The sequence below is a fragment of the Symphodus melops genome (genome assembly GCF_947650265.1).
Source record: "Symphodus melops genome assembly, chromosome: 17".
Taxonomy (NCBI): Eukaryota; Metazoa; Chordata; class Actinopteri; order Labriformes; family Labridae; genus Symphodus; species Symphodus melops.
The window spans coordinates 21,111,559-21,126,877 of NC_136707.1; the positions used below are offsets into that span (position 1 = coordinate 21,111,559).

At 40.6% G+C, this 15,319-nt stretch overlaps 1 protein-coding gene across 1 annotated transcript; it reads right to left on the reverse strand.

The window, feature by feature from the left end:
• Window positions 1-441: 441 nt before the first annotated feature.
• On the reverse strand, window positions 442-13,553 carry LOC306838457 (heparan sulfate glucosamine 3-O-sulfotransferase 6-like). The gene is made up of 2 exons (XM_079366653.1): window positions 12,684-13,553; window positions 442-1,226 (listed from the first exon to the last, which is right to left on the reverse strand). Exons 1-2 carry the CDS (start codon window positions 13,202-13,204, stop codon window positions 608-610), a joined length of 1,140 nt encoding a protein of 379 aa, XP_079222779.1. The 5' UTR covers window positions 13,205-13,553; the 3' UTR covers window positions 442-607.
• Between the last annotated feature and the right edge of the window lie 1,766 nt (window positions 13,554-15,319).

Consider the following 15,319-nt stretch of genomic DNA (forward strand, 5'->3'; position numbering starts at 1 on the left):
AAATATCCACATCAAACAAAGACATGCAGCATTTAAAAAAACATTAAATATTCATGAAATGTACGGTAAGTAGAAACTGACAGAGAGATAGTGGTTTATCATGGAATACGACATTTCTTTTAATGTCCTGTCGATGAAAAATGTTTTCCATTTCATATTTTAGTTAATAATATCATGTAATAAATACATTTCTTTCATAAAAGAAGTACACATCTGTTGTATTTCAGATCAACAGAGACTTTAAATATCAGCTTATTCTAGAAAAAAACAGAAAGAAACTTTAAAATTATATTCAGAGGCAATCGTTTTTTGCTTTCCCTTTGGATCTTTGTTGCTTTGAAAGTCAGGTTGACAATTGAATGAATGGTGTTTTAACTAAGCCAACTTTGGCAGCATCTCATCCATGTTGGATGTTCTTCTCCCTCATGAAAAAAAAGAGAGTTCAGATGCTGCATGTCATGTTGTGTCTACCGAGGCAGAAGAATGAAATGTATGGATTTAGTATTCGTCTCCCGTCCCTGAGAAAGAAAACCCTGCAGAGGATCACAGTCATTTTCTCCAGAGAGTAATGTTTTTTTTTTTTTGGCCAAGACACGAATCTCCTCCGTTATTCCCAGCCGAAGTCTTGTCCACTCATCTGGTAAAAACGTTGGTTAAAGGGCCTGTAGAAGTCTCTGAGTCTCTGCAGGACCTCGGAGGAGATATTTGGATGGGGTCTGCCCTTTGACTTTCCAAGGCAGCGAGGTCTGCTGCTCCCCTCGGGCTTCTTCAAGCAGGGGAAGCCTTTGGTCTGATTGAAATAAAAGTGTTTGTCTGATACGACCCTTTTCAGGCCCAAGAAATCCTGAACCCGACCCATTTCCCCGGCTGGATCAGACACCAGCCGCTCACCGCTCACAAACAGAAAGTGAGACAAGGGGAAGTGCTGGAGCCAGTTCTCCAGGTGCTTGGCGTAGAGGCCGATGCGTACGGCGCTCCACGTGGTGTCGATCAGACCAGTGGAGGAGTTTTTTAAAGCCAGGCTCTGGAAGGAGGGAAGACCCGGGTTTTTGGACAGAGTCTGAGTGTAGTCAGAAACAGCCCGCGTCACAGGATCTCTGACCACCACAATGAGCTTGGTTTGGCAGTTCATGGTGCAGAGACGACCCGGAGCCTCCTTCGTGACAAAGTAGCTGGGGGTCTTCTCCATGGTGATCTGGCCGTCGAGCGTCCTAGGCATCAAGGTCCTAAACGACAAGAAGAAAAAGGAGTTTAGATTTCAAAAGCTGTAAGTAAACTGCTGACTAATAACCACGACCAAATTCAAGGCTTATGTCACCTGTAGGAATCTAACAGACACAGAGCTGAAGACTGAAAAGACAAAGGAGGGTCTGTCAGTAAGTAACCACATTCAGGTGATCTTTGGAAACTCTGAGTGGGCTGTGCTTTTTGCATCTTCTGAAGTGGTCACAGCATGCCAAAATTTTGCGAGGGATCTGGCAGTAAAAAAAGTCGGGTTGAGAAATGTGCCTGTTTGTAATAACACATGCAGATCACCCGGAAAAAATTGGAAGCATTTCAGGAGTTTTGTGCGTGTGTCAAAACAAAGTGATAGCCAAGGTTTGATCCCGACCAACTCTTCGGAGCACCATATGAATCTTTTGCTGATCTGATGCTTTTGTCCCCCAGCTGTGTATCTACTTCTGCTGTTCAGTAGTAAAGTTGTCTCATCAGATTTAGAAAAAAAGAGCTGCATGCTTCTTTTGGAAATGATGTGACTGAGAAGCAGAAGAGTGAACAGAAACACTAATTTTGTGGACCAAAACGATGCTTCTAAGTTTCACTGAATTGAAGGTGACAGCTTCATCACTCTTGGACCAAATATTTACACATGACGAGTGAGTAATAACCCTTAACAAAAGGTGAAGTTTTGCTTCAACCGATTCAACTTTGTCTTTTAAAGCATGAAAATGTCCACAGTCCCACTTTACTAACACCAGTAAAAAAAAGACATCAAGAGATATTGTAAACACATTATCAACGCAAAACATTAAAGCAACCCCAGAATCTGTGATTAAAGCCTCTTACACCAAAGTGTGTTTATGTACGAGGGCCCCTGAGTCTCACTATAAGGCCTGTGCACCAGGGCCGTACACGCACCGCTCCCCAGATGAGTCAAAACCACAAAGCCTCAAGAACCACTTAACAGCTATTTCCTACAGACCCCCCGCCTCCCCCTCCCTCCTTCTTCCTTCAGGAGCAAAGAGTCCCCCCCACCCTCGCCACCCTCTCCCCCCCTGCGGATCACTACAACAACCCAAAACAGACCAAAACAGACCAAAATCTGCAGGAAGTGCAACCAGGCTGTCAAGCTGCTGATCTCAGCTGCTGCGTCCAACATGTGGCTGCAATGTGGAGGGATGCTAAATTATGCTCCTATATTGTAGGGAAACAGTTTTCATCATTTGTAATCAAAAATTTAAGGCTGTAATGGCCGATCTTCGTAAAAAAAAAAAATATATATATATTTATTTATTTTTTGTCTTATTTCCTCTTAAACTTATATTGTTTGCCAGTTGTTGTTTTTAATACTACAGGCTACTAACTGAGTGCACCTGTTGTCCTATAAAACCGTAGTAAGCCTGCAGTCACACACTTTTATTTCAGCTTCGTCTGGCACACAGGCATCGTGGGTAACGTGGTATTCAACAGATCCGGTGTTTGTTAGTTTACATCAGACACTGACAGACTGCACGAGGCAGAATTGTGGTGGATTTTGGTTTCAGAAAAAAAATGGTTTTGCATGAGAATCAGACAATGAGCCATGTATGAAACAAGTCATTGTCTGTAGCTGATGTCGCTGTGTTACTGGAAACAATAAAGAGCTTTCATGTGGCTTTTTGTACAAAGCCAGCAAGTAATGAGCCAGTGTGCTTTATTTGTTTCAGATTGAAAATGTCAATGACACAAAGACATCCAAAACCAAAGATCACCGATGAACATTATTTAAAGTTATTCTAGAAAGCTTCTCTGTGGTCTTACACGGAGGGCTGTTGTCATTAAAGGCTAAACATTTCATTTGAAAAGTAATGGCTCATTAGCAGTGATGGTTGGTGTATTATTCTCCACAGATGGACCGGGGATGTACATCTTAATTCATTAGCTTGATGCTGACACATTATGGACATTTCAAAGAATTGGATTTTAAAAGTGATGTGTGGCAAATGGAAGAAACGATTCACTCACTGTGCATTTAAGGTTCCTTGCTCTAACTGTGAAGAGTGACCCTGAATACGTTTTAAGTTTCCTCTTTCACTTAAACATTGTGACGTTTCATTCAACTCCCATTAAATGATCCCCATAATAAAAGACCATTAATTGATTATTATCCAACTACAAGAGCTGCAAATGGCCCATCACAGCCTGTCTGTCCCCTGTTTATCTGTGTCTGATCAATACGTCTGTCTCTATATGACGGATTGTTCTGTGTGTGTGTGTGTGTGTGTGTGTGTGTGTGTGTGTGTGTGTGTGTGTGTGTGTGTGTGTGTGTGTGTGTGTGTGTGTGTGTGTGTGTGTGTGTGTGTGTGTTAGTGCACGCACAAACACACATACAAGCACAGAGGTGTCACTGTTTACTGATGAATCGGAGTCTTTGCCCTCTCCTCTCTCTTATCCATACTCTTGGATTTGTCCTTCACTTCTTCACACAAGTGTCACTTCAGTAATTGACCATTAGTTTCTCTTTCCATATTCATGAATAGTTAATGAGTTATGGTTTTTCCTCCCCTCTCTCCCCTGGTCCCTATCTCCCTCATCACAATTATCAGACAATCAATATTCACCATTTTCTGACATAAATCTGATCCTGCCTGGTGTCAGGAGAAACTGTAAACCGGTCACGGATAATTCATTTCACGTCAATTGTTGTCATATATGTAAATCTGTTATATTATACATGTTTCACAAATACAGAGCTCTCTGTGAACTTAAGGGAAATGCCTTTAGTTTACAGTTTTTGCACACAAATATGCAGAAGTTACTCGGAGCATAAAGATGTTTTCTATTTAGGCATGTTTTGGTAAAGGCTGCTGACTAGCCACATCAGCCTGAAACTCCCTGCTGCTTAGAGGATGTAGCCTATTTCTTCCCTGAAGTGCTTCAGCGCTGATTACACTACTGATATGGCAGTCTGGATCAGAAGATTAAATACTAACTGAGGCAACAAGGATGTGGGCGCAAAAAACTTCCTGCCCCTGAGATTATGAGCTCTCCCGCTGAAGACCTGCAGCTACATCCCCTGTTGAGAGCGAACAAAAGGCACTCTGCTCAGAAAGAAGCGATGACTGAAACGAAAACAATTCTAAAAAAAATCCAATAATCATGTCATTTAAGTAATCAAAAACATCTTAAATTCCATTGGTTATTACATGTACATTTTCTGGACCATCGTAGCTAAAGACCGTCTTTCGCATCTCCAGATGCTTTCATAGCTGAAACCAAATTAATGAGGCAGTGGAAAAAGCAAGGCCATAAAAATGCGAAAGAAAACAACAAACTGAGTGAAAACATTTCCTTGCAGAGGATTACTGGAGGAGCCTGAGGGGCCACATACAGGCCGCCAGGCTGACAGGATGAGTGTGGGAACTTCAATTTACGCCTTCATGCCTGGTTGAAACATGAGTGGTTTTCACACATGCACACCCAAAAATTTCAAGACATTTTTTGGACAGGCTGCCTGAAATCTACAGTACCTGACTTGCCTATTCACACATGCACCTTCACAGTGGGAGACTTGTCCTGTTGGGCAGGGGGCATGACATAGTGTAAAAATGATGATATGGAAATGGCAGCTTGCAACACTATGATGAGTTTCTGTATTAGAACTATGCTACATATAATTGAGCATATTGTCATTTTCAATTTGTGATGGCAAAAACGTAATCACAAGAAGGAAAGTGGATGAGGCATGTAAACATCGTCACCCCAGGCTGCTTACTTGTGGCGTTTATTTCTGAATATTTCCTCATCCCAACAACATGCACACATTTTACTTAAGGGCTGGCATGAAAAGGACCGTGTAAAACAATCACACACAGAGTGTTTAGCATGTGTGAAAAACACTGATATTTTCCAATGAAAAGCAACAAGAAAAACTGTTAGAGCTAATTTTGTATTCAATTTGTGTGTTCAATATATATGTGTTTACAGATGTAATTTCTTGTTGTCACAGTAGGTGGAAAACTCACTATGGTGTATAATGAAGGTATAAGTAGAGGAAGAGGTAATGAATGACAGGTGAGCAGCCTACCGTGGAAGGCGCACAGTTTTTGAGCGCCGTTGTTAAGTATCATGGCCTAAACGTTGATCCTGTTTATTTGCATTTAAGTTATTCCACATACGTCTGTGTCGATGACCTGAGGCTTTAATGGAGGATGTGAAAATAAACCTGTTTGAGTACGATTGCACGGATGTTTGTGGACTGAGTCATTGCCATGTCACACAGAAGAGGACGAGTCAATTAAGTACGGTTAGCTAGCAGCCCCTCAGGGGCTCATAGGTTTGTTTTGATTAGCAAAATCAAGTCACTACAACGATGACCTTCCCAAAGTTAAAGAGCAGGAAAAAGAGCATTTTCCAAAAAGGTTATGACATTTTAGGAAAATTGCTCATGTGTTCTTTAGTGGATTTGTATAGGATTTATATGTCGTTTGACCTTTAGGCTGCAGACATGAGCTTTGGATTAAACAGCCACTAATTGAAGAGGTATTCTCATCTAATTCCAGTTAAAAAGAAAACAGCTGTGTTTCCCAGGATGTCAAACTATTGGTTAAGTATAATCTGGTTGAACTACAGTTAACAAATCATAAATGATCACCGTGACAGAATGTCAACACGCCTCTGACTCTGTTTTTGTGATACTGCTGTGGACCCTGCACACACTAAAGGAGACGTCATTGTCTGCAGGATACGAAGGCTGCACGCCGCCGCACTGTCTACATGTTCTTTGTCTGATCAGAAACCTGAGTGAAGAGACGAGGCCTCAAAGTGTCATGGATGCCGATGTTGGAAAAACACAACTATCGTGTATGAAGAAAAAAAAAACTTGCCTGAGGATTGAGACGGAGCAAAGTTATATATCTCAGGAAAGTTAGTGACACACAAGCACACTAAACACGCAAAACACTCGCAAGTGACAGCCTGGAGGTGAATTTCCGACGCTTTAGGGACACGCAGAGAGCTGAAGTAAATGGTTCGATCCCTCTAGGAAACCACATGAATGGAAAAAATAAAGACTTCTCCCACCCACAGGCTCTAAATATATTGCCATCAAATCATTTTTTTCATATGAATAATGATGCAGTAATGGAGGCAGAGGAGGCTTTTCTCGACAGGAGGCTGCTAAAGTGCTTCACTTCCACACAATGTTTTACATTATCATCTTAGGTGGTTTACAGCAGGAAACAAGTGATTTTGAGTGTGTGCTTGTTTATGTGTGTAAAGGAGTGGTTGGGATGGGTTGATCTTGCAGACTGGTGTATATAATGGGCGGCCTATGCATAAAGACATGAAACTGTTTTTGTTGGTCAGGGATTAAAGGACCAATATATAAGATATCTGCTGAATTAAATCATAAAATGACCCTACTGTGCCTTATAATGCAGAAGCCAGTATTTACTTGAACTATCAGTCAAACTCTTTTGTTAACTGGATTCATTGAGACATTTTTTTATTAACTTCACCAACATTTCCATTATTTAAATTCCATTGGCCCTTTTCTTCTGTTTTTACTTTGTGTTATTCTTCTCTGGAAATGGCAGCAAAACTGAGCATGACTACCAACAATCTGAAATATTTCATCTTGGCCAACTGAATCAAACCATTATTTCTTCACACAGTATTTTCTCCATCAGCTCACTGCTGGTCCGGAGATCAAACGACACGACTGAAACCTCGCAGAGATTTTTACAGGCGTCTCTTAATGCACCACAAATTATTATAATCTCAGCCACATGGGGCGTGACTGTGGACCTTTTCAATCCTCATAACATCACCTAGACCAGGACTCCAGCCAAAACCCACCAGCGTTAAAACACAATACAGCTCAAAACTACAGAGACCACTTCCTGGTCTGTTGCACCAATCAGTCGTGTTCAGCTTCTTCACTAATGGCCTCGAGGCACGACACGGAGAAAGTCGTCGGGTTTGTATTTCGATGTTTAAGGTACGAAGAAATACACGAGAGGTCTAAAAAAAGAAGAAAAAAAAAAAGGTTTTTAATGAGGATGTCAAAAAATGAACATTATAAAGGAAAATAAAGTCAAATTAAATCTCTAAAATTAAACCTGCTTTTGGACTCTTTAAATTAAATTTAAAGAGTCCAAAAGCAGGTTTTATGGCATTTATCATCTTTGATGGTCATATTTTTATTCTAAGAAAAATAAAACAAGTTCTGATAACTGATCATTCATTATAACTTAAAACAAGTTTAACTCACTAAAATTTCACACTGAAATAATCACTTTATTTCTAATTCTAAAGTCTAGTCTAGTCTAGTTTTATAAGGACCAACATGATCTCTCCTTGCCCTTGAGTTGCTGCCCTTATAGGATTTACACTAAGATTTAATAGCAATCCAATCAGACGTGGCCTTTGGTGTCAAGACTGTAGGTCAGCCGATTGACAAGCTTTCACAATATTGATGCCACTTGTGTGGACTGGTGTAGTTCTCTCAAATAGAAATGCATCCATAGAGAGCATTAACAGTTGGTTTCTAGGATTTTATTTGGTTTATCATGAAAAGTACAAGCTCCTTGCATATCGATTTTATAAAAACAACATCTTGTGTTTTTCTATAGGACAACGACTCTCATGTTAGCGTCATCAAGTTTCCAATAATAAAAATTTTAAAAAAGACTGCGTTGATTACTCATCCCACCGGCCACTGTGTCATGATGACAAAGCCGTGACAATCAGAACCATTATATCATGGAAAGCGGAGGTTGTTGTCTTTCCTGCGGTGGCTCATATGAAACTCATCACTGCATGAAGTCCCCTTAAATCCATTAAAAACAACAAGAATACAGAAATTCATTAAAGCTTTGCCTCATTTTGACTGCACTATTCGTGGCTTTTCCATTCCCGTAATGGGCTCCGATGCTCACATGCAAAAGAGGAAAGAGGGTTTGGATGGAGAGACAGAGCGGCTGGAGAGGACGGAGTGACTGCATCAGATAAAAGAGATGGAAAACACTCTTGAATGTGGTCTAAGTTTGTCTCAGACGATAATGCTGGAACAACATGCGTGAGAGGGCAATGCTGCGTCTGTGAAATGTCTGCAGTGTGCAGGTTGTCAGCAGATACTTAATGTAAGAGCTTCATTTGTAAAATAACCCACAGATAATGCTTATCTCTCCATTTACAAGTGACAGCAGGCAAAGCTGCACTGTCATGGAGAGATGGAAATGCTGGAGTGTCCTCAACAAAGCCTTTGTTTTCATTTCTCTTGCTTTTTGTCCTGTTTGTTACAAATGTAACATAATACATAAATTATAACATACCGGTACTGTAAATAACACCACGCAGCCATCAAAGGCAACCTGAATATTCATTATGTGGTGTTTCATCAGTGTTGTAAACAACATACAGGCAGATGAAGACTTAACTTTCTATTAAGGCTTTCACACTTGCAGAACACTTCTGAAAAACTCCTGATATTTTCAGGAGGAGCTGCGTGGAAGAACGCAAACAGCCACATGTTTTACTCTGACTTCACTCTGAGTTTATCCTGCCAGACCCCCAGTATCTTTCTGCAGCAAGTCCAAGTGGGCTGATGTGCGAACACAGCAGGATATTCTCCAGAGAAATCAGCTAGAGCCAAAAGGAGGGGGAGTAACGTTTCTATATTTTTGTTTATCAGTAAGCTGTTGTCAACTTTTGTTCACATTGTGATCCTGTTGAACCACATAGCTTAGTTACAACATCTGCAGCAGCACTCCAGAAATTATCTAGATGTTTTTAGGGCATTTCTCAAATCACTCCCTCCTCCCTTTCCCTACACACTTCCACTCTGTTTGTGCGCTTGCATCGAGTCCACACTGACTGCCGGCCAAAACTCAGCGTGGAGTCCAAACCCTCCAACAGGGAGTCTGCATCAATGCAGGTGAATGCACAGGTGCAACACATTTTATTGTTTGATATTCGTTAGTGATGAAATATTAACTTTAAGGAAATGTTTCACAATTGTGTGTATACAACGTCTGGAAACTTACAGCGGTTGGAAGCGTCTTTTACGCAACATGAAACTATATTAAAAAAAAACTATTCAATCAATCAATGTCATACAATTATGGCATAATGATTAACAATTTTGAGATTCTCATATTGATTCCGTCTGATATACAAGGATGCAAAGGTCATGCAGGAAGGGAGGGTCGATAAATTCATAATAAAATGTAGGTTGATCGGTGCTATACTGAGATTAAATTAATGATCCAGTGGAAAATTTACATCTGTGAGTTTATAGAAAAATGATCCTGTCGACCTGAACTCTGCGGCTGAAGCAAAGAGAACTTCAACAAGATAAGATATTCAGAGCTGGTCGTTTACAGCAGTCTTCTGTATGTGTGTGTTTGTGAGTGTGTGTGTGTGTGTGTGTGTATGTGTGTTTCCAGATGTGACAGTTGGTTGACCCTCTGCTCACTGACAGGCAGGTGAAGGAGGACTTGTTGGTTCCACATGGATACGTTTTGGCTGTCACTGACACACGCACACACACACTCACGCACACGCGCACACACACACACACACTTCCACTACTTGTGTGTGGGTCACTGCAGATGACAGCACACAGATTTCTCCCAGTTTCTCAGCTCCAGCGACAACAGGAGGAATCATCTTACAGTGATTTCACTCAGATCACATTACTGCTGCTTCTGTTATTGTTGTATTCAAACTTCAATCTTCATCATCACCTGAGTTTTCATCCATTCAAAGAAAGAAATGATTAAAACAAGATAAAAGTCGAACATTAGAAGCAGCTCACAGCCACTATACTACATGCCCTGCAGTCTTATAAATGCCACATGTACAGTAAATCATGACGTGTGCTGAGAGGTTCACTGAAAATGATTTTTAAGCCAATTCTAGTGACAGAAACAACTTGGCAACAAACGAGAAATCTACAATATACACTGACATTTATTCCCCAGTTTTCTTGGTTGTTCACTTAATTAAAAGCAAGGCCTCTTAGAGAAAATAAACCGTATGAATGAACTTAAAGCTGCTGTAAGGGTAAATCTTATTTCTGCTGATGCTGTCCTGTTCACGTTTAGGAGGAAAAAATCTCATCCAGTTTTATTTAAACAGTCAAAAACATCACTAGGGGTTATTGGTCCTGGTCTTGTCACTCATTGTCTCGTTTGCTTTTGTAATATAGAGGCTTTTCTTTTTTTTCCAGCTCAGACTCTTCACATGAGCTTTAAAAACAACCATTTAGATCTTTCGTTAATCTTTACTACAGTATTTCAAGATTTTTTTCATTCTAGTTTCTGGCTCTTAGAGTGTCACCATGGAAAATTAATATTAATTAGCAGATTGATTTCCCTGAAAAAAACCCAGTTCAGCCACATGACTTAAACAGATGATTTAAAATAAAAGTATTAGAAGAAGTGAAGCTGGATGAGAAGTGGGAGATATAAAGGTTGGATAAAAGGAGACAGAAAAACCTGGAAAGACGGAAGAAAGCAGTAAAGAAAGACAGCAGAGGAGAGAGAGTGTTGAAGAAGAAGGGTGCAAACGTGTGTGCATGTGTGTGTTTATGAGAAATTAGAGAGGAAGCTTAGCAGCAAGCTAAAATTACCAGTGTTGGAAGTGTTTCCATGTGTCCTATAGTCTCCTTACAAACACGGCCAAGGGTTGTTGTTTTTTTTTTTTTTTTAACACAAATTAAGTTTGATTTACTTTTAAATTGCATTAAATCTGTCATGCACATCAATGGTTTTGTCTTCCTGTATGGTGAAGCACCTTAAATGCTCACAGGTCTGAAATAGATTTCTGACTCATGATGAGGCGTTTAAACGTAAGTTGGGACCTTCTCCAGGAGCTCAAAGAAGGGAGGAACATCTGGAGATGATTAGGACCAGCTTCATCCAGAACTTAATCCCTCTTCTTCAGGATCTTAACTCGACCTTAATTACAACTCTGATCAGCATGTATCAGCTGCTGTCAGATCTAAAGTAGCCTGTGAACTTTTTATGTGCCTAATACCATAAAGCGTTATTCTTTGTGTGGCGATTACTAAATATGAATTACCTGAATCGGGCCGTTTTTTCCCCTTTAGCATGCCAAATATATATTTCCTGTGATGTTATCTTACTCATACAGTACAAGGTGGGATGTTAATAAATTGTGTCATGTATAGAGGGTGGATAGATGACTGTCAGGATGATGAAGGGCTCCACAGAGACCTGCTCTTGCCTCTTCATCTACAGTGCAGCATGCAGGCAGAATATCTGCATTATAGTGATCTGTTGGTTTATGGATGTCTGCAGTTTATTGGCAGGTGACATCAGCACTACTGCAGGTGATCTGACCCTACAGGCTGCCATACATCATCCTGCCCTGTCAGTCTGAGATAGCATGTGGAGATAGATATAAAGATAGACAATTCCAGATTTCTGTAAATCTACGGAAGCCCGAAGTGGACATTCATCAATGCATTTTGATTTAAATCCATTTTCAGGTGATTATAACTACATTTCACTCAAGATCTCATCTTAAATATCAATTTACTTCAGGTGATAACATTGGTTTCCCATAATAACAAATTCATTTCTTAATATCTTGAGGTTGAAATGACCCTTTTATCAAAAAGAAACCAGCATTGTCCCAAGAGAATATATTTTTAAGTTAATCTCAAGAAACAAACCGAATGTACATATTTTACAGCAAAACAGAGTTAAATAAAAACATTAATTGAAACATGTCCCTTTTGGGCTTCCATAAAATCCATTTGTGGAAAAAGAACATTTTAATTTAAGCTAAAATAATGTCATTCTGAATGTTGTTGTGAATATCTCTGATTACTATTCTTCCGAGTGGGAATGCAGTTATGACAAGGAGAAATGCCACAATGGATATCTAAGAATCTAATAATTAATTACTACACTATAAAAAATGTGAATGTGACTTTGAATTCATTTTCAGTTTAACTAGAAATTAGTGTCTTTGTCAAGTCTATGTAAAGTTTTTCGACTCATAGACATCAAATTTCGGGCAGCAAAGACCCCTTGTTTTGAGTTCAAATCAACACTTTATTTTTTACAGTGTACTTTATAATTTAATGTTCAAAGCGCTTACCGAATAAATGTAACATTACATTTAAAAGAACGAGGAAAAGCATGAAACAAATACGCGCAACAGGACTGACGCACAGTACACGCAGGGTGGAGTGCAGACAAAGTTGTAAGGAGACATCAAGCTTAAGGGGAAGCAAGCCAGAGATAAAAATGATGACTGTCAATCAAGCAGTGGTTATAAAAGGTAAACGCATACATTGAAACTCTACTTGTGTTGTGTGTCTGTATTTGAAATACTAAGCTAAGATACAGTGTGCTGTATGATTTCAAAGGTCTTTGTTTTTCTGTCAAATATAAACCAAACTCGCGTGCGCTTTGTGTCTACGTGTGTGTGTGTGTGTTCCCTACCTGTACCACTCCAGTCCTCTGTCATAAAACCTGTCGAAGAAGTGAGGCTCCGCTCCGACCGCCCTGACGTCCGGATGGATGCGCAGAAACTCCAGCAGGGCGCGGGTTCCTCCTTTCTTCACACCGATTATAATTGCCTGCGGGAACCTTTTGGTCCCGAAAGTGTTGGAAACGGGCATGCTGCTTGCCGGGGCGCTCTCCTTGTTGCTGAGAGGAGGCAGTTCTCCAGGCGCGTCAACCTGCTCTGCGTCCGCGTAGGATGCCACAGTGCGGTTCCGAAGCGATGGCGCGTCGGGGAAGAGGCGCGTCGCAGGTCGCATGTTGTCCAGGACGCGGCGATGATCGTCCAGAACGTCATACTCCAAAGCTTGTTGGCCGTATAAAGTCCTCGGAGCGGAATTGCAGAATCCGGTGAGGCAGTAGAAGAAATAGGTAAAGATCAGGACCATGGTAAAAAACACGGAGACTTTGGACAGCACCTTTCCAAAGTTGAACCTGACTCTGCAGCCACTACATCCCATGAGTTGATATCCTGCTCAGTGCCAAAGAACCGAAACGAAGACAGCATGCTTCTTCTTCCTACATTGATCGGAGTTTAACTGCGGATTTGATCTCCCAGAACCTGTTGCACAAAAATCAGGCACCACACTGAGAGCGTCCTTACTGGAACAGTCCTTCATAATCTTTGTCCCTTTATGTCTGGAAACAACTGAAGTAATCCCTTATTGATGGAGAAAGTTTTGTCATTAAATAGCAAAAGTTATTTGGAGTCAGATGAGACTTCTAGCCTGCTGCATCTGCTCGTGAGGTCTACTAATCTCTCATTCAAGGTTTCTCCTCTGTTTTCCTACGCCCATTTCTTACTCCACCCCTCCCTCCTCATGCTACACATAAACAAGCCTATACATATAGAGGCTCTGCTTGCTGTTGGTGTTCGTGGCAAACATTTGAATTTAGTATTCCTGTTTATAAGAAATTATGCATTATTTGAACTGCCTACATTTTGACAGTAAAACCATTTAATGAAAATACAAATATTTAAATACACTGCTTGTTCTTTTTTTTTGCTCCAACTGTGATTTAAAATCAAAGTCCAATTTATATATAGGTTTAAAGGCCCTCTAAATGTTTTTTCCACTGTTTGCAACAGAAGTAGAACTTCTTCCTACTGGTGGTGTACAAATGTGCAGGCCCTGTCGAGGACAAGCCTGCTTGCCCCTTTGAACCCGTGTGATAGATGTCTCAGTCAGCTCGGTGAACGAGCGACGCCCCGAGGACGTCCATCCAAAACCTCTTGTACTTTCTCTGCACCCTGAGAGAGAAAACACTGAACCAACACGAGTAGCCGACATAGTGACAAGTCCCCTTTACACAAACCTGTACAACAATAGGCCTGAAGTGTGTGTGTGTGTGTGTGTGTGTGTGTGTGTGTGGGGCATACATACAGTATCTTAGGCTGAGTGTGTCATCTTTGGGCCTGTGCAGGAAGGATCTGCTCTGAGATATTTTCCCCCTGACTTTGGAAAGCTGGAGCAGGTGTAGAGTTTCTTCTGGCAAAGACACAGAGTTCAGACTTTGAACTTGACAAACACACCGAGCAGCTGTTTGCAAGGATGAGGGGATGGAAAGAGAGAGGTGAAGGGAGGCTAAGATAATCGATCCGAGAAAAAGACGCACAAATACTCGCACACCTGGGGCACAGTGCAGTTCAGAGGGAGCTAATCAGAGGTTCTCTGCTCAAGTAAAGTGCAGATACGTGTATGAAAAAGACTCTTCTAACAGTTGAATTAAACTTCTTAAACAAGTGAAAAAGTAGGGAGTATAAAGTGCTAACAGAATAAAAGTTTCCCTTTTGAGCGCATTTTTTATGACTGTTTTTTTCTTCCTGCTCTGTCTTCATACAAAAAAACAACAACTGACATGCACATTTGCAAAAACGGCTTAACATGCTGTGTACAAGCACAGCCAGGAGTTCATGATGTGACTGCGCACATACTTCCTTCTACAGAGCTGTGAGGTTTAAACATACAAAAATGGTGCACAAACGGTTGTGTGGATGGACGATGAGGTGATGTTTCTACTGAAAGTAATCTTCAAAGAGAATTCATTGCAAAAAAAATATCAACTGGGAGTAAGCAGCACAAACAAGAGTCTGTGATTGTTGTTATAGTCCATAGTCATGGTTATGGACTGGAACCAGTTTACAAGACGATGGAAATGTAGTTTTCAAAGGTTTGCACTCTGAAACCCGTTTACTACACCTTCAGTTTCCAGACATCCAGCATGCTGTTGTTGAGTAAACGAACAGCCAAAACGCAACTAAAGGTTACCGTTTCCAGCTAAATCCATCGTCTTGTAAACCTTTGTTGAGCTTTGTTTGACGATAAAGTTCTTAAGTTTGTGTGATAATTCCAGTGCATCAAGGTGTGATTTTGTTGTCACTTCTTTTTTGTTACATACATAAGTGTACCATTCTTTGTTTTTATCTGAGTAGAGAACAAATGATCGTAAGTCCCAGACAGTCACAAACAACTGTGTGAGAAAAAATATAAACGATTTTAAAGCCTGTGATTGCACTTTCCTTCTTCTGAGATGTAAAACCAGTTTGAAAATAAAGGCTCCTAAAACAAAGGTCT